Here is a 27,991-nt window from a genome sequence, read left to right as displayed (position 1 = left end):
CTGGTCTTTCTTCCAGACACACATCAGATGACTGTGTCATGTGTTTCTGCTGAGGGTGAATGAAGACGCTCATCTTCACTTCTGTTTTTATTTTAGTCTATCAATATATTTTAGTTTCTATTTCAGTTAACACATGCTAATGACTTATATGATGTAAAATGTTCTTTAAATTAAAAGTAACTATTCCTGTCCGGTCCAGATCACACATGGTGTGTATCGGTTGACAAACAACTAGATAAAAACAACTTGATGAATGTGCTTTAGTGAATTGTGCTTTATTAAAAGGTCCCGCCTCTGATTGAGCGATGGCCAATCATGGTGTCAAATGTGATGAAATTCAGGGACATTCCAGGCATCGACTCTAGAACAAAGGATTAAAAACAAAAACTGAACATATTTTATGGTTTTAGTTTCTTCTGAAGCAGTACATGATAGTTTGATAAATTTAGTTTGTTGTTGTTAAATGTTCCTTTTTTAACATGTAATTTTGAATAAGTTCCATTTTTCTTCTTTTCTTGAGTTCATTGTTTCAGTTTTTGTTGCTGAACTTTAATAACCTTTATACAGATAACATGTTTCAACAGAGATCAAGCGAAACTTGATAACATCTTTCTCTTTCCATTGAACCTGTAAACTGAGTCACTTGCCTTTTATTGCACATATTTTAGTAATCGTCAATCATAAAACTCACACACACTGAAAATTCATCCTGTGAAAACTATTTTGAAAGTCAAAATTATTTTGTTAAATATATATTTTGTGTACGATGAAAAGGTTCATTCAGTACATTTGCAGTAAACCTCTCAGACACTTTCATTTTTTGAAGCTGTTTTCACTTCTGCCATCTGCTGTCTTCTCTGAAAGAGGTCTGTATTCAGTCAAAGAGAAAGGGTGGAGACAGTTAACGGATTAACCCACTGTATTTTCCCTTTACAAACAGTGGCAGAACCAGCAGCCAATCAGAGCGGAGAGTCTTTTCCCGTGAGTCACTCAGGCCCCTCCCACCGTCTCTCTACCTTGAGCCGCTCTTCAGATCCACAGAAGAGCAGAAGTGGATCCACAGGAAGAGTCTCGGTTCCCTGCGCTGATCATGAGAGTCCTGAGCGCTTTATTCCTCGTGTGTGCGTTCGCTGCGTCTGTGGCCGGAGATCCAAACATCACAGGTGAGAAGAACCTGATTCCTGAAACACATACCGGCACATGCAGCAGCTCTTATTTTAGTCAGACACAGTGAACTTCACTCTGTAATTGCATGTTCTCGGAGAGGCTCTTTGAACGTTTGCCATGGAAAGAGTTGAAAGCCACAGAACAGCATGATGGGACGGGGTTTCTCTAAAATTACACATCTGGTTTATTTCCAGAAGCTGCGGCAGAGACTCTCAGCTCGACTCCGGTGAAGACGCTGCTGAAGTCCAGCTTCCATCTGTATCACGAGGGGAAGGTGTTTGAGGAGACCTGCGCCCTGCTCCCGTTCAGGTCCGAAAGCCTCCTCAGATGTGGCTACAACCACAGCCATCCTCTGGTGCTGATCATTCACGGATGGACGGTACGTCGGACACACAGACATGAAGGGAACGTCAAGTCAAGTCAAGTCAAATTTATTTATATAGCGCTTTTACAATTGGTAATTGTTTCAAAGCAGCTTTACATATTAGAAGCACAGAAAAAAGGGAAGTGGTTAAAAATAAGCTGTACAAACAAGCGTGGTAATATGTAACATATACAAGATGGTGCTACATTAAGCCAATGTCGGCTGACTCCCAGGGGTGGAAAAAACCCCCTAGGAGAAAACCCAGCGTGGGAAAAAAGTCCTAGGAGGGAAAAAACCCCTTGGAAGATATATATAATATATGTAAATGGATATGGAGATCAAAATCTGAATTATACATTTTTATTATAGCGATTAAAAATAGATTATATATAAATATATGTAAGCGATACGGGGATTAAAAATCTGAATTATAGATGCAGCGTGATGAGAGAGAACAAAGACGAATCTTCCAGTAACATTATTAGAACGTTCAATCAAAGTTATCTGGTCTTTAATAATGTTCCAAATTATACATTATACATTAATTCATGGAACGTTTTTAAATGTTTAAGTTGGACGTTCGTCTAACATTTTTTAAATGCTACTTGTTTCAGAACGTTCAGAGAACATTAAAAAGTAACGTTCCCATAATGTTTGAAGAATCAAATGTTTCCTCAACGTTCACATAACCAAGAAAAAACATTTTAAAATCTGGACCTTTTGAATGTTCAGAAATAACATCTTCAACATTTGAACATATTGTTGTTGGCTGGGCTGAGCTGCTGATTAATGCTCACACTGCTGCTTCTCAGAAGAAATGCGATCATAAGTTGTGAAAACACTTGTTTTTTCCACTAACCATCTGTGTATTGCCTGTGAAGTTCATGTGTCAACAAACATGCAGAGCCGACAGGAAGTTCTTTGAGACGGAGGGAAGGGAATGAATCCCGTTGTTTAACAGCATGTTCAGTGTTGATGTGATCTTCTGCTCTCAGATGAACGGACTCATGGAGCAGTGGATCTTCAATCTGGCCTCTGCGCTGAAGGTCCGGCTCGGGCAGGTCAACGTGCTCATCAGCGATTGGAGGAATCTGGCCCTTCAGCCGTATCCAATCGCAGCCAAGAACAGCAGACAGGTGGGGCAGGACGTGGCTGCGCTGCTCAAATGGCTGGAGGTAATGAGGATCTTTAATGGGAACATTCTGGGAATGAAGCCCACTGCATATAAAAACCTAAACGTGCTGGTGGTCCACTGGGTGAACTTCTATAGTGGTGAACAATTCCCCACTCGAGTGAAACGCTTCTCAAACAAGAACAAATGTAGGGCGGGGCTTGATTTTGTCTGTGGGAATTGATTGGATGGTTGTGGTTTGCTATTGGTGGATCTCATGTGAGTGACAGGTTGCCCCGCCCTCATCATCAGAGAAGAGAAGAGATGCTGCAAGAGGAAGATATTCTGATCCAAGATAACCAGGAACATGAATTTAACACAATAATAATAATGTTCACCTATAAATGATGTTTTATTAACACAGTAGTGCAGGAGCACGTTAGATAATCAACCTAATACGCATGTGAGGATATATATAGCCAACCCACCTCTATCACATGACAGTTTCCAGCATCCCTCCACCAACCCAATATTTCCTATCCCAACCAGGCATGGGCGAGTACTATGGGATAGCCCTTCCCACGGACAGCACGGCAAATATGCATACTTTTTCTTTATCGGATTGATAAGGGTGAACTTGTGAAATCATTTAGAATAAACACTGCAATAGTCCATACAAATGCAAGAATCAGTTTTGAATTTATTTTTAAAAAATTTAAATATAAAAAGCTTTGTCTGTGATAAGGTTTCTTACTGTATGTCCGTCAGTATCTACGTGTTTGAGTCCTGACGGCACTTCCTCTCTGGACAGGAAGCTGCTCAGCTCTCCATGGATGAAGTCCATCTGATTGGCTACAGTCTGGGAGCGCATGTGGCTGGATTTGCAGGAAGCCATTTCAGAGGACGGAGGAAAGTGGGCCGCATTACTGGTATGAAGAAGGCAAACACGTGCATCAAACAGGATTCATCAGAGTCTGCTGGTGTTTACATTCAGTGAGTGTCAGTGGAGAAAGATGCAGTACCATCATCTGACCACTGACCATGATAACCAGCTGACCTGCTGTCATGAATCAGTAGAATGAGCAAGTGAAGATCTTAACATGATTCAGTCATTCAGAGTTACTGTCTTGTGTCGAAAGAGACCCGCATTCTCCACCAACTTCTGATGAGAAGCTCAATGAAAGTCTCGTCTGTTCCAGCCCATAAAGACCAATACATCACAATCTGAAGCTCATTTACATTGATGTCTGTTGTGTGACGCAGGACTGGATCCGGCCGGGCCGCACTTCGAAGGTCTGCCGGCGTTTGACAGACTGTCTCCGGACGACGCTCAGTTTGTGGACGCCATCCACACCTTCACCAAGTCCAGCATCATGCCGGGAGTGGGAATAAAGCAGAGCGTCGCTCACGTGGACTTCTACCCCAACGGAGGCTCCTTTCAGCCCGGCTGCAAGATGCTCGACATTTACAGTAACGTCTATCAGTACGGCCTGCAAGGTACCGAACCTGACACATGGAGAAATATTGCCAAATGTTCTGTTATTTGTCTGTATGATGATGAATCAAACATGCAACATAAAGGGCATTCGAACTGGACGTGTTCTTGTATTTTTATGGAGATATTGCCAAATTTGCTCACATGCTCAAGGAATTCATCTCGGTGACAGAAGCTTCAAAGTGCAAAAAATAAATATAAAATATATCCACACAAACTCAAACACTTCATTGGCAAAATGCATCCATCTAGTCATATTTACATAAACCCAGTGATTACACAACGCAAAAACACATTCTGTGTGAACGGCCCCTATAGGCATCATGTAGCGCACTAAATAAAGCAGTGTTTGACACACTATTTTAGAAGTGCAGCACACTAGATTAGACGGTCATTATAATGACTCATTGTGTGCTCTAGGAGTTCCCAAGACCATTAAATGTGCCCACGAGCGCGCAGTCAAACTCTTCACCAACTCCCTGATCAACACCAGCCAGCCCATAATAGGCTACCGTTGCCGTGACGACAGCACCTTCAACAAAGGCCTGTGTCTTGACTGCAAACAGATGCGCTGCAACACGCTGGGCTACGATGTGCGGCACGAGCGCGCGGGGAGGAAGGCTAAAGGGCTGTACTTCAAAACCGGCCCAGAAGCTCCCTATAAAGGTCAGTTAATGCTCTGGTAATTGTGGCCCGTGTTTGAGTCTAGACGGGCGTCTGGACGAGAAGGTGTTTCCTGTGTCTGTTTATATAGTGAACACACGCCCTCTCCCTCAGTGTTTCACTACCAGATCAGAGTCCTGCTGATGAACCTGATGGAGCCGGTCGAGGCCGCGCTGTCCGTCTCGCTCAACGGGACCCGAGGAGAGATCCGAGACGTTCCCGTCACACTGTGAGTCCCAGAACACGAGTGAATAATGCCTGCTTAGATCTACATTTACCCTGTAAAGCCTGATGTAGGAAATAATAGTCAGAAAAATGGAGCAGTTTATTGAAGCCTTAGATGAAATATAAAAGAAAATCCCCTAAATGTCTTCACCGATAGCCTAACGACATAAAGCTTCGGACGACCTGAGTTCGAGTCTCGGCTCGTGGACCATTCCCATTCCCTTCCCCTCTCTCTCCCAATTTGCTTCCTGTCAACTAATTGTCCTCAATAAACTAATATCTCAATAAAAAGGCAAAAACTTTAAAAAAATAAATCTTTAAAAAAAAAGAAAATCTCAAAAATATTTTTGCATATGTTTTATGTTTTGCATCATATTTGATACATCAGGATTTTATGGCTCATATAGTCTGATATAGAGGAAAAAACAGCTCATCGAAGCTGCTTCAGTCCAGTTGAAATATTACTAATAATATCCAAGGCATTCTTAGGTTTACTTGACAAAAATCAGTGCAGATTTGACAGCAGAAAGACACGTGAAGCACGAGCTGAAGGAGGACATTTCTATAATTATACTAAAAGACTTTTACTTGCTAAAACGGTCTAAACTATCAGTCAGACAACAGAAGGAATCGTGTTTGCACAAACATGTCGAGTTTAAGAACTGCAGCCCCGCTAGAAATTTTACGTTCCCAGAACATTCTCAGAACGTCCCCACTGGTGTTAAGAACGTTGTCTAGTAACATTCCCAGAACGTTCAGAGTCGGTCACGATGTGGAGTTCTTTTAAGGTTTGGGGGACGTTATTTGGTGGACCTTCACAGAACATTCAGGACGTTCTCTGAACGTTTAGGGAACCATATTTTATTTGGAAATGTTCTCAGAATGTCCCCTCAGAACTATTTTTTCTTAAATGTCTTACAAAAAAATACTTTACAGGTCATTCCTGGATTAATATTATGAAACCTTTTCTTTAAAATGCAAATCTCTTGCAGTAAGTCATTAGCTGACAACAGCACATGAGCTGATGTATCACTGCATCAGCAACTACACAGTTACTGCAGCCTTTAAATAAAGCACAATGATAACCTCAGAAAACTCAGATAACAGAAACAGAACATTAAACACTAACAGATCTCTCTAGATCTCTGCATTTGCACTTATTACAAACCACTCTGAGTTTAGTTCTTTCATACAAAATGAATGAGGTGTTGATGTTTTATCAAAATGTATAAATGTCACCGTTATGGAGGTAAGCGCTTGCTTTAGTTGTGCTCCTGACCCTTGACGATTTGACTTTATTTTTTTTCCAATTCTTGTAACTGTGTGTTTTTAAAGCATTTGTTACCAAAACAAAATTGTGAGAAAAAAAAAAAGTGATCAAATGGATTTGGTTGCTCATTGATGAGTTTTCATCATACAGTGGTCTTATTCACTGATCTCTGAATATTGTATTTTTTTTCATCTTGTTGTATTCCCATGATAATGCATAAAATTCTATCCTGCTTTGATATTTTGAAAGTTTTTATCCTTAAGCAGAAATTATTCAGACAGGATCATGTAGATTCACACAGACATCAAGATTCTGCGTATGATCCTCAACAATGGTGACAAAATTTTCAGATAAACAAATCAACTCTGAACATCACAAAACAAGCTACTTAAGTCACAAAAAAGATTTTTGTTTGTCACCATTGTTGAGATTCATACGCTGATTCATGATGTCTGAGTGAGTCTAAAAGACACCGCTCAAAACTCTGTATAATGAATTTAAAAAAAAACCTAAAAAAACCCCCCTAACCATTAATTAATGCAAAACTAACTTAATACACTCATAGTTTCGACTCTGGTGATGATCAGTGAATCAGGACACTCCATGATGATTGAATCACCAGCATTAAACAATTCATCTGATCAGAATTTCTCTTGCGTTTTTTGCTATAACAGAAGTGTTTTGAAAACACAGTTAAAGCAGCCAGAGAAAATATCATGAATCAAGAGCCCATCTAAAGCAAACACTCACCTCCATAACGGTGACTTCAAACTTTATTATTTTCTAGACAACGTTACGTCCTTAACACCAGAGGAGGTTCTGAGAATGTTCTGGGAACGTAACATTTCTAGTGGGTTAACCTATCACCTAGTAACATTCCCAGAACGTTCAGAGACGATCACGATGTGGAGTTCTTTTAAGGTTTGGGGAACGTTATTTGGTGGACCTTCAGGGAACATTCAGGACGTTCTGGGAATGTTTAGGGGACTATTACTATAGGACGTTCTGTTAACTTCCCAAATGTCCTCTTTATAACGTTCTTGCATGACCACAAAATAACCAAAACAGAACGTCCCCCTAAACTCATATCGGGAACGTTATTAAATGACCAATAGAGGACCGTGTGGGAACGTTCTGTTAATGTCCCAAATGTCCTCATTGTAACATTCTTTTTTGTCCATAAAATAACCAAAATGGAACGTCCCCCTAAAGTCATATAAGGAACCTTGAACTGCAGCACTTTCATTTCCAAAAGAGGACGTTTTAGGAATGTCCCGAATGTTCTGTAAAGGTTCAGAATTTTCATCACCTTTTGAGAACTTTTAGGGAATGTTGCACAAGGTCCTGAGAACGTTGCCTTCTACATGGGAGTAACCTAAAGTTGTTTCACGCTGAAGTACTTTAATATATAAGCAGTGTTGGTCAACAATCAATCAGCTGCTGCTGCGGGTCGTTAACAACACATCATTGGATCTCCATGGATCAATGTCATGTGTCTGTGTGAGAGAGTGTGTGTGTGTGTGTGTGTGTTAGCATCGCTGCTGTAGTAAATGTGATCATCATGAATCTCTGGCATGTTGCAGGTATCAGGACAGCAGCAGCCCGAAGGCCTTCACCTCATTGGCTGCGGTGGCCACTGATCTGGGTCACCTGACCTCCATCAGGCTGGTCTGGAAGGGCGAGCTGGTCTGGTCCAGCTGGCTGAGGCGTGTCCGGAACATCATGAGCTGGAACGGATCCGATCAGGACGTGGAACTCAGTGTGTGGAGGATCCGGATCAAATCAGGAGAGAGTAAGGAAAAGTGAGTTTCACTGAACTTCTGAGCACAATAAAACACGGCAAAAATGATGTCCTTCCTCAGTATTTTTGTCGTTTTCCAGCACAAATATCTAAAATTCTTAAATCAAGATACATTTACTGGAGAAGAAAAATGACTGAAGATACTGTGTCTTGTTTTCAGAAAAATGTATCAAAGTGAGTTTATGCTTAAATTAAGATATTTTGGTAACAACAGTCAGAAATTCTGAGTCAGAAATGCCTAGTCGAAAATTCCAAATCAGAGTTTCCTAGTCAAAAATTCCTAGTCAGAGTTTCCTAGTCAGAAATTCCTAGTTGGAAATTCCTAGTAAGAGTTTCCTAATGCCTAGTCGGAAATTCAGAGTTGGAAATTCCAAGTTGGAGTTTCCTAGTCGGAAATTCAGAGTTGGAGTTTCCTAGTCAGAAATTCCAAGTCAGAATTTCCTAGTCGGAAATTCCAAGTCGGAGTTTCCTAGTCAGAAATTCCAGGTCAGAAATGCCTAGTCGGGAATTCCTAGTAAGAGTTTCCTAGTTGGAAATTCAGAGTTGGAAATTCCAAGTTGGAGTTTCCTAGTTGGAAATTCCTAGTAAGAGTTTCCTAGTTGGAAATTCAGAGTTGGAAATTCCAAGTTGGAGTTTCCTAGTTGGAAATTCCTAGTAAGAGTTTCCTAGTTGGAAATTCAGAGTTGGAAATTCCAAGTTGGAGTTTCCTAGTTGGAAATTCAGAGTTGGAGTTTCCTAGTCGGAAATTCAGAGTTGGAAATTCCAAGTTGGAGTTTCCTAGTTGGAAATTCCTAGTAAGAGTTTCCTAGTTGGAAATTCAGAGTTGGAAATTCCAAGTTGGAGTTTCCTAGTTGGAAATTCAGAGTTGGAAATTCCAAGTTGGAGTCTCCTAGTTGGAAATTCAGAGTTGGAAATTCCAAGTTGGAGTCTCCTAGTTGGAAATTCAGAGTTGGAAATTCCAAGTTGGAGTTTCCTAGTCAGAAATTCAGAGTTGTAAATTCCAAGTTGGAGTCTCCTAGTCAGAAATTCAGAGTTGGAAATTCCAAGTTGGAGTTTCCTAGTCAGAAATTCCAAGTCAGAAATGCCTAGTCAGAAATTCCAAGTCAGAAATGCCTAGTCGGGAATTCCTAGTCGAAAATTCCTACTCGGAAATTCCAAGTTGGTGTTTGCTAGTTGGAAATTCCAAGTTGGAGTTTCCTAGTCAGAAATTCAGAGTTGGAAATTCCAAGTTGGAGTCTCCTAGTCAGAAATTCAGAGTTGGAAATTCCAAGTTGGAGTCTCCTAGTCAGAAATTCCAAGTCAGAAATGCCTAGTTGGGAATTCCTAGTCGAAAATTCCTACTCGGAAATTCCAAGTTGGTGTTTGCTAGTTGGAAATTCCTTAATAAGAGTTTCCTAGTTGGAAATTCAGAGTTGGAAATTCCAAGTTGGAGTTTCCTAGTCAGAAATTCAGAGTTGGAAATTCCAAGTTGGAGTCTCCTAGTCAGAAATTCAGAGTTGGAAATTCCAAGTTGGAGTCTCCTAGTCAGAAATTCCAAGTCAGAAATGCCTAGTTGGGAATTCCTAGTCGAAAATTCCTACTCGGAAATTCCAAGTTGGAGTTTCCTAGTTGGAAATTCCTAGTAAGAGTTTCCTAGTTGGAAATTCAGAGTTGTAAATTCCAAGTTGGAGTTTCCTAGTCAGAAATTCAGAGTTGTAAATTCCAAGTTGGAGTTTCCTAGTCAGAAATATCAAGTCAGACATGCCTAGTCGAAAATTCCTAGTCGGAAATTCCAAGTCGGAGTTTCCTAGTCGGAAATTCCTAGTCCGAGTTTCCTAGTCAGAAATTCAGAGTTGGAAATTCCAAGTTAGAGTTCCCTAGTCGGAAATTTGGAGTTGGAAATGCCTAGTCAGAAATTCCAAGTTTTAGTTATTTTCATTGAGTATAAAACATACAACATGCTTCAAATGATTATTCATATATGTAAATATGCACTACTTTAACATCAAGACAAGCCTGTTGTTGAAAAACTAACAATCCAGCCAACAATACAGTCAAAGCAGCAATCGTTCTCCCCTCCTCCATGTTTAAAGCTTATGGCATGCTCAACTAATGATCTCCAACTAAGAATTTCCAACAAGGAGAGTTTCCTAGTTGGAAATGCCTAGTTGGAAATTCCAAGTCGGAAATTCCTAGTCGAAAATTCATTTCTATTCAGAATTTCCTAGTCGGAAATTCAGAGTTGGAAATTCCAAGTCAGAGTTTCCTAGTCAGAAATTCTTTGTCTGAATTTCCTAGGTGGAAATTTCCAGTCAGAGATTCCTAGTCGGAAATTCATGAATGTTCTCTCATGACACATTTACTACTAGGAACTCAGAGATAGTTTTGATGCCTGAGTTTCCGAGTTTTAGATCCATATTCATGCATGATGTTACTGCAGTAACTCTAGAGTTTGGGTGAAGGCACATCTGTAATGGATATTAACCCTCATGCATGGGTCAAAAAAGAATATGGGACCCTAATTGGATTGTGTAATTCCCCAAAATTCACACTATGAAAAAAAAAAAACAACAACAACAACAATCAGGTACATTATTAACTTTTAATACTTTTCACACATTACAAAGAATAAATATCTGAATTTATGATTTATAAAAATATTTTTAACCACTATTTTTAAGACTTCCCCTCCCTGCACACGTGGGACATTTACCATTATACAACTTTAACAATAATATCTTAATCTATACCTAAAGTTATCTTGACAAACTATATATCATTTGAAAACTTTCCGACTCTAGTTTTCATATTTGATTTTCAAAAGAAATGATAAATAGCAATAGATTCTTCATTTGTCATGTGGTGCCAAACTATAACGCACGCTTTGATTCTTTCCGTATGTTTTTTATATGTTTTAGGGATTGAATTCAAATCATCAAATCAATAACATTACTGCCCAGACTGCTTCTGAATAGGATATCTACTTCATAAATATTTTGAAAAGTATGGAAATATATGGTTCAGATCACTCAAATCATATATGGAAATCGAAGAGTCCTTACATGGTCACCGGTGGAGTCATCCAGTAGAAAAGTTTGGTACTGCACACAAAAAAATCTTACTGAAAGTTTTTTTTTTTCTTCTTCTTTTTGAGATATCAACGTAAAATTTGACACAGAACTTTAGATATTTAGCTTTGATTTTCTTGAAGTTTTAGAGTTTTGTAAAATGTATATTTTATATATTTTAAATTTTCATATACAAACTTTTTTTAAACTTTAAACCTTTTTTACTTCTACAATAATCTGTGGTGGTCCCTTTAAAAAGATACCAAACTTAAGTCTGTGCTCTGAAGTATTCAAAATTTTTAACAATTTAATTTGATAAAGTCATTTTCATATCTATGCACAAAAAGTGGGATAGACAATTAACAGGTAAAACAACTTTATATTTTCACAAACTTTGAAAATAAAAAGTAGTTAAGCTCAGTAAGACTGGCACTTCATTACTAGAGTTGAGGAGTTCTGACATTCAACACAGAAGTGTTTTGTATTTTGGGCCTTTGAATGGCTGTCTATATGGGTCAAATTGACCCACGGACAGTATGAACGTCTAAAATTTCTGTATGCACATTTCAGAACACATCAGCATGTTGAAACTGCATGCATGTCCATGACCCTAAATGAGAAAAAGTCAAATTTCAAGAAAAAGACAGTACATGATGGGTTAAAGCAGTCAAGATCTTTCTGAAAATCAAACCATTTATTTGCTGAGCAACTTTAGTGTTGAACTACAACAGTCACTGAGTGTGTCTGATCTATCAGTGTAAGGATTGAGTGTGTCTGATCTATCAGTGTGAAGACTGAGTGTGTCTGATCTATCAGTTTAAGGACTGAGTGTGTCTGATCTATCAGTGTAAGGACTGAGTGTGTCTGATCTATCAGTGTAAGGACTGTGTGTGTCTGATCTATCAGCGTAAGGACTGTGTGTGTCTGATCTATCAGTGTAAGGACCGTGTGTGTCTGATCTATCAGTGTGTCTGATCTATCAGTGTAAGGACTGTGTGTGTCTGATCTATCAGTGTAAGGACTGTGTGTGTCTGATCTATCAGTGTGTCTGATCTATCAGTTTAAGGACTGAGTGTGTCTGATCTATCAGTGTAAGGACTGAGTGTGTCTGATCTATCAGTGTAAGGACTGTGTGTGTCTGATCTATCAGCGTAAGGACTGTGTGTGTCTGATCTATCAGTGTAAGGACCGTGTGTGTCTGATCTATCAGTGTGTCTGATCTATCAGTGTAAGGACTGTGTGTGTCTGATCTATCAGTGTAAGGACTGTGTGTGTCTGATCTATCAGTGTGTCTGATCTATCAGTGTAAGGACTGTGTGTGTCTGATCTATCAGTGTAAGGACTGTGTGTGTCTGATCTATCAGTGTGTCTGATCTATCAGTGTAAGGACTGTGTGTGTCTGATCTATCAGTGTAAGGACTGTGTGTGTCTGATCTATCAGTGTGTCTGATCTATCAGTGTAAGGACCGTGTGTGTGTCTGATCTATAAGTGTGTCTGATCTATCAGTGTAAGGACTGTGTGTGTCTGATCTATCAGCATAAGGACTGTGTGTGTCTGATCTATAAGTGTGTCTGATCTATCAGTGTAAGGACTGTGTAGTGTCTGATCTATCAGTGTGTCTGATCTATCAGTGTAAGGACTGTGTGTGTCTGATCTATCAGTGTAAGGACTGAGTGTGTCTGATCTATCAGTGTAAGGACTGTGTAGTGTCTGATCTATCAGTGTGTCTGATCTATCAGTGTAAGGACTGTGTAGTGTCTGATCTTTCAGCGTAAGGACTGTGTGTGTCTGATCTATAAGTGTGTCTGATCTATCAGTGTTAGGACTGTGTGTGTCTGATCTATAAGTGTGTCTGATCTATAAGTGTGTCTGATCTATCAGCATAAGGATTGTGTGTGTCTGATCTATAAGTGTGTCTGATCTATCAGTGTAAGGACTGTGTGTGTCTGATCTACAAGTGTGTCTGATCTATCAGTGTAAGGACTGTGTGTGTCTGATCTATAAGTGTGTCTGATCTATCAGTGTAAGGACTGTGTGTGTCTGATCTATAAGTGTGTCTGATCTATCAGTGTAAGGACTGTGTAGTGTCTGATCTATCAGTGTAAGGACTGAGTGTGTCTGATCTATCAGCATAAGGACTGTGTGTGTCTGATCTATCAGTGTAAGGACTGTGTGTGTCTGATCTATCAGCATAAGGACTGTGTGTGTCTGATCTATAAGTGTGTCTGATCTATCAGTGTAAGGACTGTGTGTGTCTGATCTATCAGTGTAAGGACTGAGTGTGTCTGATCTATCAGTGTAAGGACTGAGTGTGTCTGATCTATCAGTGTGTCTGATCTATCAGTGTTAGGACTGTGTGTGTCTGATCTATAAGTGTGTCTGATCTATCAGTGTAAGGACTGTGTGTGTCTGATCTATAAGTGTGTCTGATCTATCAGTGTAAGGACTGTATAGTGTCTGATCTATCAGTGTATCTGATCTATCAGTGTAAGGACTGAGTGTGTCTGATCTATCAGTGTAAGGACTGAGTGTGTCTGATCTATCAGTGTTAGGACTGTGTGTGTCTGATCTATCAGTGTGTCTGATCTATCAGTGTAAGGACTGAGTGTGTCTGATCTATCAGTGTAAGGACTGAGTGTGTCTGATCTATCAGTGTGTCTGATCTATCAGTGTTAGGACTGTGTGTGTCTGATCTATCAGTGTTAGGACTGTGTGTGTCTGATCTATCAGTGTAAGGACTGAGTGTGTCTGATCTATCAGTGTGTCTGATCTATCAGTGTTAGGACTGTGTGTGTCTGATCTATCAGTGTTAGGACTGTGTGTGTCTGATCTATCAGTGTAAGGACTGAGTGTGTCTGATCTATCAGTGTAAGGACTGTGTGTGCCTGATCAGTGTAAGGAGTGTGTGTTTCTGATCTATAAGTGTGTCTGATCTATCAGTGTAAGGACTGAGTGTGTCTGATCTATCAGTGTAAGGACTGAGTGTGTCTGATCTATCAGTGTTAGGACTGTGTGTGTCTGATCTATCAGTGTAAGGACTGAGTGTGTCTGATCTATCAGTGTAAGGACTGAGTGTGTCTGATCTATCAGTGTAAGGACTGAGTGTGTCTGATCTATCAGTGTAAGGACTGTGTGTGCCTGATCAGTGTAAGGACTGTGTGTGCCTGATCAGTGTAAGGACTGTGTGTCTGATCTATAAGTGTGTCTGATCTATCAGTGTAAGGACTGAGTGTGTCTGATCTATCAGTGTAAGGACTGAGTGTGTCTGATCTATCAGTGTTAGGACTGTGTGTGTCTGATCTATCAGTGTAAGGACTGTGTAGTGTGTCTGATCTATCAGTGTAAGGACTGAGTGTGTCTGATCTATCAGCATAAGGACTGTGTGTGTCTGATCTATCAGTGTAAGGACTGAGTGTGTCTGATCTATCAGTGTGTCTGATCTATCAGTGTGTCTGATCTATCAGTGTAAGGACTGAGTGTGTCTGATCTATCAGTGTAAGGACTGAGTGTGTCTGATCTATCAGTGTTAGGACTGTGTGTGTCTGATCTATCAGTGTAAGGACTGTGTGTCTGATCTATCAGTGTAAGGACTGAGTGCGTCTGATCTATCAGTGTTAGGACTGTGTGTGTCTGATCTATCTGTAAGGACTGAGTGTGTCTGATCTATCAGTGTTAGGACTGTGTGTGTCTGATCTATAAGTGTGTCATCTATCAGTGTAAGGACTGTGTGTGTCTGATCTATAAGTGTGTCTGATCTATCAGTGTTAGGACTGTGTGTGTCTGATCTATCAGTGTGTCTGATCTATCAGCGTAAGGACTGAGTGTGTCTGATCTATCAGCGTAAGGACTGTGTGTGTCTGATCTATCAGTGTGTCTGATCTATCAGCATAAGGACGGTGTGTGTCTGATCTATAAGTGTCTGATCTATCAGTGTTAGGACTGTGTGTGTCTGATCTATCAGCACAAGGACTGTGTGTGTCTGATCTATCAGTGTAAGGACTGTGTGTGTGTGTCTGATCTATCAGCGTAAGGACTGTGTGTGTGTGTCTGATCTATCAGTGTAAGGACTGTGTGTGTGTGTCTGATCTATCAGCGTAAGGACTGAGTGTGTCTGATCTATCAGCATAAGGACTGTGTGTGTCTGATCTTTAAGTGTGTCATAAGCATAAGACTGTGTGTGTCTGATCTATCAGCGTAAGGACTGAGTGTGTCTGATCTATCAGCATAAGGACTGTGTGTGTCTGATCTATAAGTGTGTCTGATCTATCAGTGTAAGGACTGTGTGTGTCTGATCTATCAGTAAGGACTGTGTGTGTCTGATCTATCAGTGTATCTAGGACTGTGTGTGTCTGATCTATAAGTGTGTCTGATCTATCAGTGTAAGGACTGTGTAGTGTCTGATCTATCAGTGTAAGGACTGAGTGTGTCTGATCTATCAGTGTAAGGACTGTGTGTGTCTGATCTATCAGTGTAAGGACTGTGTGTGTCTGATCTATCAGCATAAGGACTGTGTGTGTCTGATCTATCAGTGTAAGGACTGTGTGTGTGTCTGATCTATCAGCATAAGGACTGTGTGTGTCTGATCTATAAGTGTGTCTGATCTATCAGTGTAAGGACTGTGTAGTGTCTGATCTATCAGTGTGTCTGATCTATCAGTGTAAGGACTGTGTGTGTCTGATCTATCAGTGTGTCTGATCTATCAGTGTTAGGACTGTGTGTGTCTGATCTATAAGTGTGTCTGATCTATCAGTGTAAGGACTGTGTGTGTCTGATCTATCAGTGTAAGGACTGTGTGTGTCTGATCTATAAGTGTGTCTGATCTATCAGTGTAAGGACTGTGTAGTGTGTCTGATCTATCAGTGTAAGGACTGTGTGTGTCTGATCTATAAGTGTGTCTGATCTATCAGTGTAAGGACTGTGTGTATCTGATCTATCAGTGTAAGGACTGTGTGTGTCTGATCTATCAGCATAAGGACTGTGTGTGTCTGATCTATCAAGTGTGTCTGATCTATCAGTGTAAGGACTGTGTGTGTCTGATCTATCAGCATAAGGACTGTGTGTGTCTGATCTATAAGTGTGTCTGATCTATCAGTGTAAGGACTGTGTGTGTCTGATCTAAGTACTGAGTGTGTCTGATCTATCAGTGTAAGGACTGTGTGTGTCTGATCTATCAGTGTAAGGACTGTGTGTGTCTGATCTATCAGCATAAGGACTGTGTGTGTCTGATCTATAAGTGTGTCTGATCTATCAGTGTAAGGACTGTGTGTGTCTGATCTATAAGTGTGTCTGATCTATCAGCGTAAGGACTGTGTGTGTCTGATCTATAAGTGTGTCTGATCTATCAGTGTAAGGACTGTGTGTGTCTGATCTATAAGTGTAAGGACTGTGTGTGTCTGATCTATAAGTGTGTCTGATCTATCAGCGTAAGGACTGTGTGTGTCTGATCTAAGTACTGAGTGTGTCTGATCTATCAGCGTAAGGACTGTGTGTGTCTGATCTCTGTGCAGGACGTGGTTCTGTGGCGTTTCCGCTGAAGTCACGCGTCTGAAGCTGTCGGAGGAGCAGGAGTTCAGACGCTGCGCTCGGAGGACGGAGACACAGACATGAAGACGCACAGCAGCCGTTCAACCCAGTCTTTTTATTAATGCATTTCAAGTACTCCAAAAAAATTACATCTCTTTGCACAATACGTTTTGAAATGTTACGTAAAAATGTTCAAAGTGAACAAAAATTTAGGTACTGTATAAAACACAGTGAACATTAACAGACAGCAGTATTAATCTTTTTTTGTTCATTCGTTTCTCAATTTTAGTGTTCGGCCTATTTTCACCTACGACATTTGGACTCGATTAAGACTTTTTTCAGTGCACTTTTCCTCTATGAAATTTCACCAAGACTACGTAAAAATTAAAAGAAGTCAAATACAGGCAAATATTCAGATCTCCTCCAGTCCAGACCGCCGCAAAACCACCGAAGCGCCGCCTGGTTTCTTCATGGCAGACGGCAGTACGGAAAAGAAGAACCGGATGTGGCTCGGCGGCCGGCCTGGACTCGAACAAAAGAAAAGTATCAAAATGTACCTTCAAATATAACAGAAATTCTCCAGTTACTGTACATATTTTACACCTGCTGAGATGGTCCTGCTCTCTGTCAGAGAGGATGAAGGGAAGCGTGATGTTCCCTCGGCGAGCGGCCCTTCACACACCTGAGTCTGCCGCCCATCTGCAGGAGATGAGGAGGATGATGGAGGACTGTAAACTAAACCTTGTGTTAATAGAACCGTGAGAATCCTCTACAGGAAACTGCAGCTACACTTTAAAACACATTAGCAGGGAACAATCGGAACTGTCCTGCTCTCGAATAGATCAGCTGGGGTTCAAACCATGGTTTCAGCTCTTCACAGCAAACGCTGGATCTGAACATCCCAGAAACACTTTCAGTTACTTCAAATCTGAAACACATGGAAGCTTGTTTCCACCATTGAGTAAAAAGATAAAAAAAGATTAATTACTACTTTTTCCTTGCAAAGTAGGACTTTATAACATACAGAGAAAAAAAAAAACTTGCAATTACGAGAAAAAGTCAGAATTGCGAGAAATAAAAACAATTGTCAGACAAAATTCATAACGTGTGGAATAATCTGAAAAAAAAAAAAAAAGTATGTATTGCGAGAAATAAAAATTGCATGAAGAATTGCAAGATATAAAAACTCACATTTGAGAGAAAAAAATTCAGAATCGTGAGAAAAATCAGATTTATGTCTACAATTCTGACTTTCTCGCAATTCAGAGAAAAATCTGACTTTTCTTGCGATTCTGAATTTTTTACTTATGATTTTTTTTCTCACAATGAATACATTTTCGTCTCACATTTCAGACTTCCTCATGATTACGAATTTTTTCTTGCAATTGTGAGTTTTTATTTCTCACAATTCAGATTTTTTTTCCTTCACAATTCAATTGAAAGAAAAAAAATTCAGAATTGCGAATTTGCAAAAGAAATGGTCTGAGTTGTAAGGAAAAAGCATGAATTGCAAGAAATAAAAACAACTGCGAGAAAAAATTCAGAATTGCGAGATAAAGTCGCATTTACTTTTTAAATCTTTCGTTCTGTGGCGGAAACAAGCTTCCATAGAAACGATCATGATCTTCATCATCATGGTCGTACCGCTGACACAAACACAAGAAAATCAAGTTGTTCATGCACATTCCTCGTTCGGGGCGTGTACAGGAAGTGCAGTGGACGTGAGGACGTGATTGGAGATGAGCTATATACAAACACACACACAGAATGAAGCAGGTCAACGGCGGAATGACGTGGGGCGGCCGCCGCGGGATCCGTCCTCCTCGCGCCGAACCGCCGCTTCGTTTGAGCGTTTTTGAGTCCTGAGTGTTGTCAACAAAACTGTAAATCTCTTATTGACAGTAGAAGAAATAATCTTCGTATAATACAGCTAATATCGTTTCTCTGTACAGCCGTGAGTCTGGAAAAGGGAAGGCGTAATATTTCTGGTCTTACAAAATAAAAGTCCTTTTCCGACCAGGTGGCAACGATTCGGGCCGAAGCTCCAGACGCTTCCTTAAAAAGATGATGTTTTCATATCAAACCACGTCGAGTCTCAAGTGTTTTCAAAGGAAAGAAGTGACTATCTACAAATACCCCGGTAAACCTTGGCACGCGAGGGCAAAACAAACAAACAAACATAATCATTACGAAACAAAACTCAGGAACGGATCTGCTCCGTGAGTCCGAAGCAAACGTGAACGAGCGGCGGAGTTGTGGTTCGTTTTTACTCCAAAGAGAAACTCCAGTCTGAGGAAGCATTATGGACCTGGACTTGTTCCCGTAAAGCGTTCCAGTTTAGTGCGTGATCCCGGATGAAGCTCTGCCGTTACTGTGATGATGATGTGGTGCGGCCCAGTTCGGTTCTTTGGAGTAAAGCCTCGCTCCGCGGTCAGACTGAAGGAGCGCGTCCGCGGCCGCCGGAGCTCTAGAACGGGACGAGAGCGAGTTCTGGAGTGGGCGGCGGATGCGTCCTTCAGTCGGGCCGTGGACCGGCGGCTCCGGCGGCTCTCAGCGTCTCATCTGGCCCATCTGGTAGTTCTCGCGGGGCTGCCGGTGGTGGCGCTGCGGCTGCGGCTGGCGCTGGGCCTGACGGGGAGCCGGCCGCTGGTTCTGGTGGCCGTGAGCGTGCTGGTTCTGGTTGTGGTGCTGATGATGCTGCTGCTGCTGCTGCTGAGCGGCGTGTTGAGCTCGTCGTCTCTTCAGCGTTCCTGCAGCACAGAGACAGCGTGAGCACATGGTGCATGTGAAACAGCGTGACAGTATTTCAGCGGAGGTGTGTGTGTGTGTGTGTGTGTGTGTGTGTGTGTGTGTGTACCTGGCAGCGGTTTAGGAGGCGGCAGTTTGGGGTTGCTGCTGGGCGTGTGAACGCTGCAGATCTTAATGAATCCTGCCATCAGCATGATCAGAGCGATGCCCATCAGCAGCACCGCCCACCAGTGAGCCTGCGGAGGAAACACTCCATCAACACACGCTTCAGACTCAAACACAATCATGTGACCGCAGGAGAGGACACTTGCCACTATCCACTCGGCGATGTTCTCGTACAGCTCCGGGTTGAAGATGGCTTTCTTCAGGCGGGCCAGAGGACCGTCGGCGTCCACCAGACGGCACTTCATGAAGACGTCGCAGTAGCCCTTGAAGTCGTTACAGGGCGACCCGGCCTGAAGAGTCGTGACCTTCTTATTGAAGAAGCGGGCGAGCCGCTCGGAGCCGGTGCTGCTGCAGGTGCTGGGGTTCACTGTCACACACACACACACACACACAAACACACACACACACACAGATATGAGGGTATGTGGATTAATGTCAACATTTCACCTTCTTCAGCTCTATTCAGAATGACACACAATCAGTGTAGAAAACTAAGAAAAGTGTGTATTCTGTCTAGTTTGTTCTCCAGGTTTACAGAGAATGCTGCTGGTCTTACTGTGAATGATGTCTAATCATGTGATTTATCTCAGTCTGAATGATCTCAGTACTGAATAACAATGAAAGAAACTTTACTGTTGTTCTTGATGCTTTAGTGTTTGGTTACACTTTGTTTTACAGTGTATTTGTACTGCACTTATAATCAGGGTTTGTTTAGGGTCAGCTGACTGTAATTATGCCTAATTTACTGTTATTCTGTACATGTAAGGTGTGTCACATGAACACTGTAAAATAAAGAGTTACTGTTTTTTTAAACACCATCTGACATTAAAAAAATTAAAGAAATCAAGAAAATAATTGTGACATTTCAGAAACTAAATGAACATTTAAATTAATAAATTATGATTTAAAAGAAACTGAATATTCAGTGTAATTTTTATGTCATTTGACAGAATATTTGGTCCCACTTTATATTATGTGGCCTTAACTACTATGTACTTACATTTAAATTAATCGTTTGATACAATGCACTTATTGTGTACATTCATGTTTTTACATTGTACTTATATTTGAAAAACATCTGCATGTAAATATATCTGTAATTAATTTCTGTAATTACATTTATAATTACACTGTTGACCTTCCCTTAAACCTACCCATACCACCAAACCTGTCCCTAACCTTACCCGTATCCACCTCAATAGCAGCAAAAGTGTTTTGCAATTCAATATGAACCCAATAAGTACATTGTACTTATTTTTTGATGTAAGTACATAGTAGTTCGGCCACTTAATATAAAGTGGGACCGAATATTTACTGATGAATCCAAATGAAGTCTGTTATGAACAGAGGAATAATAAGCATGCTAATTAATGGCAACACTATCTCAATTCATACAAACACAACTGGCGCCATCTTGTGTTTCATTTAATAACTGCATTTAAAAATGTGATAAAGGTAGTGTATCCAAAATATTCCCCTGTATGCATAACATATATATCGCAAATGCATTAGTTAAAATCAACACACACATTTATAGAATAATACTGCAGGAATCAGAATTTGCCGGCATGATTTTCTCAAAGTGCCGTTGGTTTGGCAGTGTAACGCTGGTATTATTAGTCATCAAAATCATTATTATATTATGTGTTAGAGTGTTGATGGAAATGAAGCTACTCTGAGATGAGAGAAAGGTAAACTATTATAACGTGTCATCCTGAATCAGTGTCCACCGTGAGAATATCACATGACACACATCACGCTCTCTGTACTGACTTTTCTCCATGCAGCACACGTGGCAGAGCTCCGTCTCGTCTTTGCCGTCCACACTGGCGCAGGTGCAGACCTCCAGGCCGTACTTCTCACAGATGGACCCGGAGCAGCCCTGAACACACACACACACACACACACACACACACACACACACACACACACACAAGAATGTTAAAATTGCTGTTCCTGTGACGGCTAGGTTTAGGTATAGTGTAGGGAAGGGAAGGTCCGTACTATAACGACTTTTAAGATTTTGTCAAACTTTCTTATATATGATTTTTAAGATGTTGTCTTTGTGGGGTCATTCCTGATCTTAGTGCAGTATAACAAGGATGTGTGTGTGTGTGTGTGTGTGTGTGGTCACTCACCCCGTTGAGGCAGACCTGCGTGTCCCCGTGGCAGGCGGTGAAGTTGGCCTTGGGCTCTGAGGTGGGACACTGGGCGGAGATGCCGCTGCACATGCCCTGGTGAGCGCACTCGGACTCCTCGCGACACTTCTCGTTTCGGCTCTTGTAGCTGCAGTCGGCCGTACAGCACGGACCCTGACTCGGACTGACACGGCACATACATCACATGACATGAATCAACACCTGAAACACTGTTCTTTTCTGATTCAAGGATGTGTGAGTGTATAATAACCAACGAAACAATCCAATCGGATGATGGAGAAATTAATGTAGGCTGGGGAAAGGAGAAGAACAACACTTCATATATTACATGAGTTAACGTCACCTAACGATGAAAAATATTATAAAGCATTTATTAATCTCAGTTCATGCTAATTTCAACATTTGATCAAAAGCTTTATCTGTTAATATTAATTAAAAGACTTGATCTAACATGAGCTATTTTATTAACTAACTTTATCAAAGATAAATAAACACTAACCCTAACAAACTTTGAAAATACTACTAGAAATTTAGAATCAACTGAGTCGATTGCTTCACAAAATGATTTGACATGCTGCTGACCCCTGCTGGTCAAAACTGTGTAAACATGCAGAAAAACACCAACTGTAAATGGTTTATTGACAAGTGTAATCTATTAATGCAATTAACAAATCATATAATAAGAGATTAGAGATAGGAGATTTTAACTACAACTCTTACTTTTCAATCATACAAATGAGTCATTAAAAATGTCTACAAATTCATAAAACTGATCCTAGATCAGGTAAACTATTTTTAAAGTTTTGACGTAGCAAAACCTCGTTTAGTGAAATCACATGCCGGTTTGATACACGCTCCGAATCACTGGTTTGAAACAAATGATTCACAGTCTGAAGCTTCGTGAAGTTTTGAAAGCAGCGGTCAGTACTGCTCACTGTTAGCTAATGTTTTAGTTAATGCATTGCTGAAACCTCACTGTAAAGTGTAACAGGAATCTGAATACAGGCCTTTTGATCTGAAATCAAGCCTATTATTAGGACCAATGAGGATGTCAGCACTGTGGCCCAGTGTTTTTACCTGCAGACTTTGTTGGGTTTGAGTTTGCACTTCCTGTTGTCCGGCTGATTGGCGTCGTAGCAGCACTCGTCTTTACACTGATCGCTGTATCCGCAGTCACACTCCTCGCCCGGCTCCACCAGCCCGTTCCCGCAGATCGGCTGCCCGGACTCTGTCCAGCACACACACACACACACACACACACACACACACACACACACACACACACAGGTCAGCTCCGGTCAGACCTCTGAGACTGCTTCTGTCGGTCGTGCCGAGTCGTGCCGAGCGTCTCACCCACGAAACAGCTGCCGCGCTTCTTCTCCAGCACCTGGCTGATGTTCTTGATGCTGCACACGGAGAACTTGTTGTTGTTAAGCTTGTCTCCGGATGTGGCGCGGGCGTACATGATGTAATTCCCCCGTTCCTTCTTATCCTGGCTCTTGGACTCGCCCGGAGTGCACTCCGACCCGGAGTCATGCTGAGGGACCAAGACAAACCATCACCATCACTGTCTAATGTTTTCAAGCTTTCAGATCATGAACCACATGCACTCAGGCAGATGCGTGACCGGTCACCGCGACCGGCAGGATCCTCAAACTCACCGGCGAGCCGAAGTTGTGTCCGACCTCATGTGCGAACGTGATGTGCGAGACTTTGGGCGGCACGTGTGAGGCGTAGTTCTGAACCGTGATGATTCCCGTGTTGAGAGACTTCTTCTTCCCGTCGGAATAGAGCTTGCTCTTCTCACAGATGCCTCCAGAACTCCCTGAGGAACACACAGGATCATCAGAATCACCTGACACTGGCACCTGAAGCTACATCATCACGCAGAAGCGTTTACCGGCGGGAGCGCCGACCCAGGCCAGACCCAACACGCCGTCGTCGAAGTCTCTGTCGGTGAAGACGTAGGCCAGGCAGTAGTCGTCGTGATTCTGCTCCGAGTTCAGCTCCAGGAACTTCTCCACGCCGATGTTGGCGAAGCGGAAAGGGTTGGACCGATCGCGCTCGTCACTGGTGGTGTTGATCTGAGAACGGCAGCGCAAAAACCAGTTCAAACCAGTTCAAACCTGTTCTAACCAGCTCACACCACATGATGATGAAGGGGAGCACTGACCCGTATCCTCTTGACCATGAAGCTGATGTTGCGGATGCCCATGAAGTCTGTGCCCTGGTAGATGGCGTCGATGGCCTTCACGTGACTGGAGATCTGAGCAGAACATCATCATCATCATCATCATCATCATCATCATCATCACGTCTCTGATTAAAGCAGTCACACGGCACGGGCGTACCTGAGCGATGACGGCCTCTCTGGTCTTGTAGTATTTGTAGAACAGGTGATCGGTCTGGATGAAGAGCTGACAGGTGTTCTTCTCCACCTGAGTCATCCTCTTCTTCCTCAGCAAGGCCTGCTCCTCCGCTGACCGGTTCTCCTGCAGAGAAAGAGAGCGTTTGTGCTCGTCCGTGTCTCTCAATAAAGACTGAAGCAGAGTTAAACACTCGCGGTCGGACCTTCGCCGGTTCCTCCAGCACTGACGCCTGGTATTTCTTCATCCTGTCAAACACAGACGAATCCGCACAGCCGCCCTCCGGCCCGTACTTGTGAGGATATTCTGGATCACATGACAGAGACGCCAGCACATTACAATAAAGAAAACACCAGTTATTATTCAGAAACATGTGACTGCTGAATCCACGATCGACCAATCAGAATCAAGCCCTGCAGAGAGACACACTGAAGCTATTTTAGGGGACAAAATTATCACGTCACTTTAAAAAATAATATTTATGGACGCTCTGTTGCAGATTTAATAACTTGAGAGATTGATATTTTGAGGCTTTTATTCAGTTATATCGTGGAGCTCTGCAGACGGCACAGACGGATCACGGCACGCAGAAGGAAACACTCGTTTGTGATCCGCGACTGCTTATCAACACGTGCCGTTGTGAATAATCACGAGACGCGCCTTCTCATTGGATAAGGACTCGCGGTCTCATGAATATTTATGAGACACTGATGAGTCATCGGAATGTGAGGAAACATCACATCCTGATGAAGATTTAAACCCAGAGATGAAAGCAGAACCCGTTCAGATGAAGGCACACTAACGTCTGTGTTTCAGGTCTAGACGGATCACTCACGGATGTCGTCCTCGTGGTAGATGACGGAGTGGAACGGGACGTTTTTATCCTGCAGGTATCTCTCGACCGGCTCCACGTAATACGTGCCTCGATGGGTCTGAATGAAGCCCTCGAACTTCCCGTCCACGACCGAGCCGTGCGTCAGAGTGCCGTGTTCTCCTGCGGAGCAGACGGGATGAGAGGAACACAAACTGAGACGAGCCTCAGACAGAACCGAATCATACAGAGTCAAACCGACACGCTTCAATAGAAGAAAGCTGTTTTATGTGCTCTTATACTCTCTTTCCTGCTGCTCGAGAAACATTTCTGATTATTATCAGTGTTGAAACAGATTCAGATTTCTGTGGAAACCTTTTATTTTTCAGGATTCTTTGATGAATATAAAGTTCAAAAGAACAGCATATAATCTTTTGTCACATTATTAATGTCTTTCCTGTCGCTCTTGATCAGTTTAACGTGTTCTTGCTGAATGAAAGTGTTAATTTCATGAGCTGACCGTAGATCTGTCCGGTGTAGATGTGCGAGGTGTCGTACTCCAGCTCCTCTCCGGACATCTCCAGCTTGAAGTCGTCTGAAAACAGCCTGGTGTCTCGCTTCATCCGCAGGTTGAAATGCCTGGAGGTGGAAAACACACATTTTAAACACGACTGCAATTTTACAAATGCTTTCACAGAGCGGCAGAAACAGAAAGAAGAAAAGATTACATGGAAAAAAACAGCTTTAATGTTGAAAACAGGCTCAGCTCTTCCTGTCCTGATGATTTCTGATTTCAAGAAGACTTTGAGACTGAAAGACCCTGAGAGAGTGAAGATCTCACTGATTCACCTTCATATTCTTCTGAAAATCATAAAATCATCGTGATAAACCGACAGAAACTGATTCACTGCAGATGTTTAGGTGTTCACAACAGAAGATCATACTTTCCTAATCTCAGCTAGTCTTCCACAGATCTCACAGCTCTGAACATCAGGGTGTTTCTACAGATGGGTCATAATAGACTGAATCATTCTGAATCAATCCTCATTTAGATGAACCGATAACGAATCTTAAATCAGAGGAATGGATTAGTCTGTGCTGTTTTCAGCTCCAATAATCAATAAACTTTGTGCTTAGATACTTCTGATATGAAACAAAGTCTCAGATTTCATATGATTCTAATTTTATTACAAAGTTCAAAGAACAAATATGGTTTTGTGGCTCTTTAATGATCATTGTAGCGTCTCAGTTCATTCATTACATTAACTCAACATGTTCTTCAGTTTTTAATGTATGTTATGAATAAATCCAGTGTTTATGACAGCCATTCGAAAGGCTTATATTTAAATAAAACAGATTGAAACACAATTACGTCACAGAAATGCAGTAATTAATATAAACACGGCCTGTGCGGAGGGTGACACATACTGTACCTGCCGTCATGCCCTCACCTGCCGTGCGCGTGGAACTCCAGCTGCAGCTCGTGCTCCTGGTGCGACAGCGCCCTCCTGGCCCTCTGGTGCCGGATGTGCAGCTGATCCGTGTCGTACGACAGACCCTCGTAGTGCCGGATGTACTTGTTCAGGGGGTTGCCATAGTAACCTGCTCGCCACACAAACATCACGGTTAGAGCGCGGCCGTGATCACATGACAACAGTGAGAATAAACAAAGCCCTCCACCCTCCCCAGCACCACCTGCCCAGATCTGATATAAATAAACCTCCATTTAACAATGAGATGAACACATAATTGCTTATTTCACCACATAATTTAGATTTTTTTTGTAGAAAAGCAGAGAAATGTTCATGCGACGTTGACAATGCTGTGATTGTGACACCATATAATAACGAGATCATCTCATTGGTCAAACACTGTCCGGTTCATCAGATATTCTGCTGTTTATCAGTCACATGAGTGTCATGAAGGCCTGGTTCATTCACAGACACTGGATCAGAGCCAGAGATGTTGAGTTTGACACACATGGAGCTGCATTATAACACAATCATCACTATATGGAGGATATGCGCAGATCACAGATGTGTTTGTGGGAATGATGTGAGTGTTATGGAGTCTCTTCATCCATCTTAAGCTGATGTGTGTTAGCTCATGTGTGTCAGCTCGATCTGATCCTGGATCCGCTCTTATTCGATCCACTCAGCCCATCTGAGCTCACAGACCCGGCCGCCATCGGATCCGTCGTGAATATCGACGGGAACGCGTCAGAATCGGGGAATCCGGGAATAACGGTCGCGGTTTTAGCGTTAGCACGGATGCTCGCGCGGAGCATCACTGACTCGAGCCGAACCGGGTCGAAACACTGTCTCTCACACTCACACTCACCTCGAGCGGGTCTGGAGGCGCACAGGAGGCACAGCAGCACCGGGAACACGGCCGTCATCGCGGATAAATGCATGTTTAGCGCATGGATGATGGACGGGTTGGGTTTTATTGTTTACAGCTTCAGTCTCGGGTTTGGGGCTTTGCGTGCTGACGTCAGACGCACACAGACACGAGCACGAGCCCCTCCCCCACGCTCGAGCACTGCAACATCACAGAAACATCAGCTGAAATAAATATGATGGGCTTTATGACTTTATGAAATATTACATATGAGGTTTATATCAGTCTGCCAGTAAATAGAGTCATGTCTGCAAGTTTGCAAAGTACTTAACATATTTTTGGCCAAATTTGGCTCCTCAAGTATTAATCTTTCAGTTTCTAATTTCATCATGTTGCTTTAGCCTGTAATGTTATGCTGTAGTTTAAAAGGACTGTTAAACACGTAATATGACATTATTTCTCCTTCTTCCAGGCCTAAAACACTAATGAACATGTGACTGTCTTAATTCTTCAGACATTATGAATATGATCATCCTCGTATGACGGACCTCAATCCTAATATTTAAGCCTAATAACTTATTTCCATGTGTAAAGACCAAATTTATACTGTGAAAATTAATATGATAAATATGCATAAAATAGTATTTGGACAGTATTTGGTTTTATTGGATTGTTATTGAAGGACAGCAGCTGGTTTTGGTCAAAGGTCTCTTTGGAAACCATAAAGAATTGTGT

The 27,991-nt window shown here is 41.8% G+C and overlaps 2 protein-coding genes across 6 annotated transcripts; one reads left to right on the top strand and one right to left on the bottom strand.

Moving 5' to 3' along the window:
* The first annotated feature begins 137 nt into the window (after positions 1-137).
* On the top strand, positions 138-17,057 carry LOC125246762 (hepatic triacylglycerol lipase-like). Of its 3 annotated transcripts, none has more exons than XM_048157768.1 (9): positions 138-1,163; positions 1,365-1,546; positions 2,527-2,706; positions 3,454-3,571; positions 3,906-4,139; positions 4,558-4,803; positions 4,915-5,029; positions 7,879-8,097; positions 16,652-17,057. In XM_048157768.1, the coding sequence occupies exons 1-9, from the start codon at positions 1,091-1,093 to the stop codon at positions 16,749-16,751; spliced, it is 1,467 nt and encodes a 488-aa protein (XP_048013725.1). In that variant the 5' UTR covers positions 138-1,090; the 3' UTR covers positions 16,752-17,057. The 3 variants fall into 3 exon arrangements, with proteins under 3 accessions (XP_048013725.1, XP_048013726.1, XP_048013724.1); XM_048157769.1 differs by having other exon boundaries at positions 1,362-1,546; positions 7,879-8,087; XM_048157767.1 differs by having other exon boundaries at positions 1,362-1,546.
* Positions 16,763-27,413, bottom strand: LOC125246761 (disintegrin and metalloproteinase domain-containing protein 10-like). 3 transcript variants are annotated; one of them, XR_007179963.1, is made up of 17 exons: positions 27,257-27,413; positions 26,368-26,518; positions 25,437-25,555; positions 24,941-25,099; positions 24,311-24,411; positions 24,091-24,231; positions 23,913-24,005; positions 23,640-23,823; positions 23,401-23,564; positions 23,093-23,276; positions 22,817-22,967; positions 21,719-21,902; positions 21,354-21,462; positions 19,727-19,947; positions 19,525-19,651; positions 17,271-19,417; positions 16,763-17,189 (listed from the first exon to the last, which is right to left on the bottom strand). XR_007179963.1 is itself a non-coding variant. In XM_048157764.1 (16 exons), the coding sequence occupies exons 1-16, from the start codon at positions 27,327-27,329 to the stop codon at positions 19,218-19,220; spliced, it is 2,361 nt and encodes a 786-aa protein (XP_048013721.1). In that variant the 5' UTR covers positions 27,330-27,413; the 3' UTR covers positions 16,763-19,217. The 3 variants fall into 3 exon arrangements, 2 of the variants coding, with proteins under 2 accessions (XP_048013721.1, XP_048013723.1); XM_048157764.1 differs by having other exon boundaries at positions 16,763-19,417; XM_048157766.1 differs by lacking the exons at positions 26,368-26,518; positions 27,257-27,413 and adding an exon at positions 25,645-26,312 and having other exon boundaries at positions 16,763-19,417.
* Positions 27,414-27,991: the final 578 nt, after the last annotated feature.

Source organism: Megalobrama amblycephala, linkage group LG15 (assembly GCF_018812025.1).
Source record: "Megalobrama amblycephala isolate DHTTF-2021 linkage group LG15, ASM1881202v1, whole genome shotgun sequence".
In the NCBI taxonomy this organism is placed as follows: Eukaryota; Metazoa; Chordata; class Actinopteri; order Cypriniformes; family Xenocyprididae; genus Megalobrama; species Megalobrama amblycephala.
The sequence above is the reverse complement of the archived record's forward strand: the minus strand, read 5'-3'. Positions and strand labels throughout refer to the sequence as shown.

Bases quoted from the DNA above. Each gene is read 5' to 3' on its own strand.
- LOC125246762 (XM_048157767.1), top strand. From the start codon at position 1,091: ATGAGAGTCCTGAGCGCTTTATTCCTCGTGTGTGCGTTCGCTGCGTCT. The intron at 2,707-3,453 runs GTAATGAGGATC...CTCTCTGGACAG, and splicing joins CGCTGCTCAAATGGCTGGAG to GAAGCTGCTCAGCTCTCCAT. The intron at 5,030-7,878 runs GTGAGTCCCAGA...GGCATGTTGCAG, and splicing joins CGAGACGTTCCCGTCACACT to GTATCAGGACAGCAGCAGCC.
- LOC125246761 (XM_048157764.1), bottom strand. From the start codon at position 27,329: ATGCATTTATCCGCGATGACGGCCGTGTTCCCGGTGCTGCTGTGCCTC. The intron at 21,903-22,816 runs GTAAAAACACTG...GTGCCGTGTCAG, and splicing joins AAACCCAACAAAGTCTGCAG to TCCGAGTCAGGGTCCGTGCT. The intron at 19,418-19,524 runs GTACACACACAC...TCTGTGCTGCAG, and splicing joins GCCTCCTAAACCGCTGCCAG to GAACGCTGAAGAGACGACGA.